The 5,125-nt window shown below is 37.6% G+C and overlaps 1 protein-coding gene across 1 annotated transcript; it reads right to left on the bottom strand.

Annotated features, from left to right (window-relative positions):
* Nucleotides 1-1,079: 1,079 nt before the first annotated feature.
* Nucleotides 1,080-4,881, bottom strand: LOC147298747 (uncharacterized). Its single transcript, XM_086248155.1, has 4 exons — nt 4,071-4,881; nt 2,840-3,618; nt 2,348-2,539; nt 1,080-1,914 (listed from the first exon to the last, which is right to left on the bottom strand). Exons 1-4 carry the CDS (start codon nt 4,731-4,733, stop codon nt 1,485-1,487), a joined length of 2,064 nt encoding a protein of 687 aa, XP_086104281.1. The 5' UTR covers nt 4,734-4,881; the 3' UTR covers nt 1,080-1,484.
* Nucleotides 4,882-5,125: the final 244 nt, after the last annotated feature.

Here is a 5,125-nt window from a genome sequence, read left to right as displayed (position 1 = left end):
AAAAGAAGAGAAAAGAAAGGAAAAGGAAAAAAAAAAAAAAAGAAGAGAAAAGAAAAAAAAAAAGGAAAGAAAAAAAAGAAGAGAAAAAAGGAAATAATTATTTTTTTTTTAAGGTAGATTGAGATTTGGAGTCTTTAAACAATTGGAAAAAAAAAAAAAAGGTTTGAGATTTTATTTGGGGTTTGATCTGGTCATTTTTGTGTTTCGTTTAGTTATAAACATAAATTATGAAAAAGAAATTTATCCCCTTATCATGAAGTTTCATTTTCTTAATGGTTTCTAATTTTGATAATTTGTAAAATTGAAATTTTAAGTAAACAGTTGTCGCCGTTGCTGCTATCGGATTGGTTCTATTTTAACCCAATTCGGCTTAATTTAACTATCGAAGACCATTTCCAAGTCCCTTGAGCAAGCTTGCTACTTTTCGTTGCCACATTAGTGATTTATTCGTGTAATTTTATTATGTAATTATTAATTAGTGAAGTATTTTTTTAACAGTATTATCTCCGGCGCACATTATATTCATCACATATTACATGAAATCTACTATATTATTTGATTTCTTCAATGTTTTTTATCAATGTAGTAGATAATATGTTAAATAAACATATGGTAAAGTTTCATTCAAAATTTCTATATTTTGATAGCAATTTTCGACGTTTTTGTCTAATTTTATCGAAATCGAAATTTTAATCGAAATTTCCGCGAAAATTTCCGTCGAAATTTCCATCGAAAATTTCCTCGAAACTGAAATTTTACTCCTTAATCTCCATTATGCCTTATCCAGTCTTTTAAGATCCACGTGTCAAAGAAATCATGTATAGTGCTCTCTCAACTACTATGCAAACAAACACTAACCAAACACCACATTTGCATACAACATGTATTAATTTATTGTATACAATATCTCTCACAATAACATATCACATGAACAGCATTTAAGGAGGGTTTATAAGAAAGAATATTGTAATTGTATACAATAATTTTCCTTGATAAGGTTATATATGAGCTCAAATATTATAATGCAGGTTCTTTTTCACAAAAAATTATTACTCTTCATTTGACAATATTTTCTTTAATTAAAGAGAGAAACATGAAAGATATGAGTGAAAGGATGAGACATCAAAGTTACGAAAGATAAGAAACAAAAGAAAATAGAAAAAAACATTTAAAATATAAATGGCTTTTAGCCTTTTAATATTTAAATTAAAACTATTTTATGTATTCTTCCTCTTCCTCTCTGAGATCTCTCACTTCTTTTCTCTTTCTCATCTTCTTTTCAGCTTTCCCCTCTCTCCTCAACATATTAAGATGAATGAAATATATGAACGCATAAGACGGGTCAAACGGAAAACCTGTTGTGCAAGCAGTTGAGAACAAAAAGAAAGAGACAGTTTGATGCTTTCTACAACTGTATATATATGATCATAAACGCTTTTGAATATTCAGTCAGGAAATTCTTTGGGGTGGGGATCTTACATTACCTAATAATATGAGTCAGAGTCATAATACTCCTCCTCCTCCTCTTCACATTCCTCATATTCTTCATCAAAATCTCTATCATCCTCATCAGGCAAGATATTCTTCTCCCCCTGAACCTCCTCCTCGTCCTCCCCCTGAACCTCATCCTCCTCCTCCTGAACCCCCTCCTCGTCCTCCCCCTGAACCCCCTCATACTCCTCCTCATCCTCATCATCATCGTCATCTTCATCCTCATCACCGTAATCATCATCGTCATCTTCATCCTCATCACTGTAATCATCATCTTCATCCTCATCAGCATCTTCACCATCACCATCACCTTCTTCTTCCTCCTCAAATTCTATATCATCCTCATCTGAGAGTGGGCATGCACATGTTTGAATTTTGTCTTTCCACTCAGCTCCACAGTCACATAAAATCTCATGCCCACGTCTGCAAAAGCAATAAAAGCATAAGAATGACAGAGATACAGCCACTTGCAAACTTGATCTACAACAGCTTTCCATTGCAATTAGCACAAATCATATTGATAAAAATGCAGATTCACACACACACAAATAAGAATAAAATCTGCAGCACATGCAGAAATATATATATAAAATATATTTATTTGTTGTTGTGCCTCCACCATAGCCATCATGTGCACATTCTCTTGAAGACGTTATACTTGTATATGAGTTCAATAATTATAATGTCATGTTTCATGATTAAGAGATGGAAAACCTCGTGAGCAAGCGGTTGAGAACCAAAACAAAGAGACAGCTGTTTGATAATTTACACAAACATATGATTTATAAACAATAATGTCACTGAATATTTTCCAGTCAGAGAAATTAGAGGGGACTCTTTGGAGAGGGGATGTTACAGAAGGTCATAATCTGAGTCAGAGTCGAAATCATCTTCCTCATCTTCTTCACCAAAATCATCTTCTTCACCAAAATCATCTTCCTCATCTTCATCATGCCAAATATGACCCTCATCCCAAAGTGGGCATGAACATGTTGGCTTTTTCTCTTTCCACTCAGCTCCACATTTATAGCAAAACTCATACGTGCATCTGCAAAAGACATAGATACAGTTACAAAAGCCCAGATGCACAAACTATGATGCTAAACAATCTGAAATTACTTGGGCAACAAGCCACTAGTTAATGATTCTTTCAGCCGTGTTTATAGCCAGAAATATGGCCTTTTCCTTTCAAGTTAGGGCATCAACAGTGCGTAGAACCGCCCAAAGATTGAGGTAAATTGTAATCTTTTAAACAAATCTTCTTCCCACACATATTTTTTACATAAATACTTTTTGAAAAACTTATTGTAAGAGGGGTGGTCAATTCGAAAAGATGGGGACTAAATACCTGCAAGTCATGTGGAAGCAACCTTCAGCAAGTTCAATCATATGGTTGCACTTCACACACTGGCGCCACAGATTTTTTGAGGCTAGAAACTTTAGCTTTGTATCTTCTTCTTGGGGATAAGGATTCAACCTTTTGTAATCAGAGCATGTCATGTTTCTGTGCCAAGGGACTTTACAGTTGATGCAAAAAAGTAAGTTACATTTCATGCATCTCCTAAGTCCTGATTGTTCCATAGCCAACAAGGTTTTATTACTTTGCTCTAAGAGCTCACTTTTTATCATTAAAGCGGAGCACCTTGGATATGGGCAATAAACTCTCTCTGTTGCAGGAATTGAAGCTTCCTTTATGCGTTGGCGCATAGTCTCCACATGTTTAGGTGTCAAGAATTTCGCACAACTGTCAACACTAAGTTCAGACTTACAGCCTTCATGAGGGCATCTAGGAACTGTCACATGGAGCAACTTCACCTCCACATGCTGCTTCATACAAGAGAAGCAATATCGGTGCAGGCAGCCATCAACAGAAAACATCCGACTAACATCAGTATCTTCCAAACAAATCACACAATTCTCGGTCACATTCTTGCAAGTGGTAGATTGTGCAGGCTGTTTGGACTGAGACTGAGACTGTATTGCATCTCTTGCAAGTTTAAATGCAAACTTCATATCATTTCGGGGCACAAGCCTCGCGTTACATTGTGTAAATTTACTTTGAAGGCTCTTAACCTGATTGACCAGCTTTGCTATCTTGCGCTGCTTTGCCGGCCATCTCCCCCTAACCTGCACATGTATGTAAAATACAACTTCAAGAAACATACTGAAAAATTTCTCCAATATTCATGTGATCAACACAAATTCTGCAACATTGCATACATTATTTTAATAATAAATTCAATTATTCTGACATACTTCAAAAGAGTTTATCTAATTGTCAGTTTCAACCATAACCAAATATAAGATGACAGGCTAATTAAGCAAATGCTGAGAAAACCCAACTAAAATTTCTTGGTAAATTCTTCAGAGTGAATTGCTTTGTCGATTTTCATCAAGTATATCTGAAAAATTACATTTCCTTTTTGTTCCTAAATGGAGCAATATTGACTGTAAAACCCACATACAATTCCGAGAACAAAGCAAATAATCAATTCAATTCCCGAAATCCACTCTTAACTATTTTCATTAATATCCCCGAAAAAAAGAAAAGAAAAAAAAGCAAGTACAGAGCAACTCACAAACTGAAAAATGTGATAGCTATCGCAGAAGAAGTTGATGCGCATCAACTCCAAAGAGAGAGCAACAGTGAGGCCTTCGATCAACGCCTTCAATTGAGCACAACTCGTGCTAATCCCGTTCCCAATCAGTGGCTTCCTAACCTCGAATACCAAATTATCCCTGGAGTCGCATAGCGCAACCCCGATCCCAGCCACCACCACTATCTCATCGCCGCCGACCTTTTCCTCGCTCATCAACCCCTTGAAATAGAGCCTGAACACGCTCTCAGTCTCCACACTCTTCTTCTTCTCCGACTGCGACGACGAGGAGCCTTCGCCGTCCAAGGGTTTAGCGAAGAAGTCGCCGGACTCCTCCCACTCATCCTCGGGAATTCTCATGATCTCCCTCGCGACGTTCTGATCGTGAATCTGACGGATGAGATCCTCCTTCGCCCTCCTCGTTTCAATCTCGCTTTGCACGCGGTCCTTCATTTCCTGTTCCATCCTCGCGAGCGCTTCGGAGTGGAGGGAGGCGACGGTTGGGACGGTGTCGTTTTGGGGGGTTTGGACGAAGGAAGAGGATGCAGAGGAGGAGGGTTGGAGAGCGAGAGAGGCGGCGAGGGCTTCCTGGAGTTGAAGGTGGAAGGCGAGGTCCAGGTCGGACTCGACGGCATCGGCGGCCATGAAATCGCGGCGTTGCTCGGAGATTACGACGTGAACGTCGTCGTCGTTTAGTGAGACTCTGCTAAGTGCTAGCCATGGGGAGACTCTGAGAGAAAGAGAGAGTAAAGTGGTTGTCGTCTCGCGGGATTCTGGATTTTTAGGAGGGAGACTTCTGTTATGTTTGTTCCGTATTTGGTGCGACAGTAGGAGTACGTATAGTGATGCAATAATAATATTTAAACTTTTAAAAATAGTAAAATCAATTATTAATACATTTATTTTAGAAATAATTACTCATTACTACATCGCTATGGTTTTTAACTTCTAATACCATTATTGTTAATATATAACAATCAGGTTAATTTTATTAACAATCAGGTCACTTTGAGTTGGTATCATTATTGTACCCGCAT

This window comes from Dryas octopetala, chromosome 1, assembly GCF_963921425.1.
Source record: "Dryas octopetala chromosome 1, drDryOcto1.1, whole genome shotgun sequence".
Lineage (NCBI taxonomy): Eukaryota > Viridiplantae > Streptophyta > Magnoliopsida > Rosales > Rosaceae > Dryas > Dryas octopetala.
This window is presented reverse-complemented; position numbering and strand designations above follow the sequence as displayed.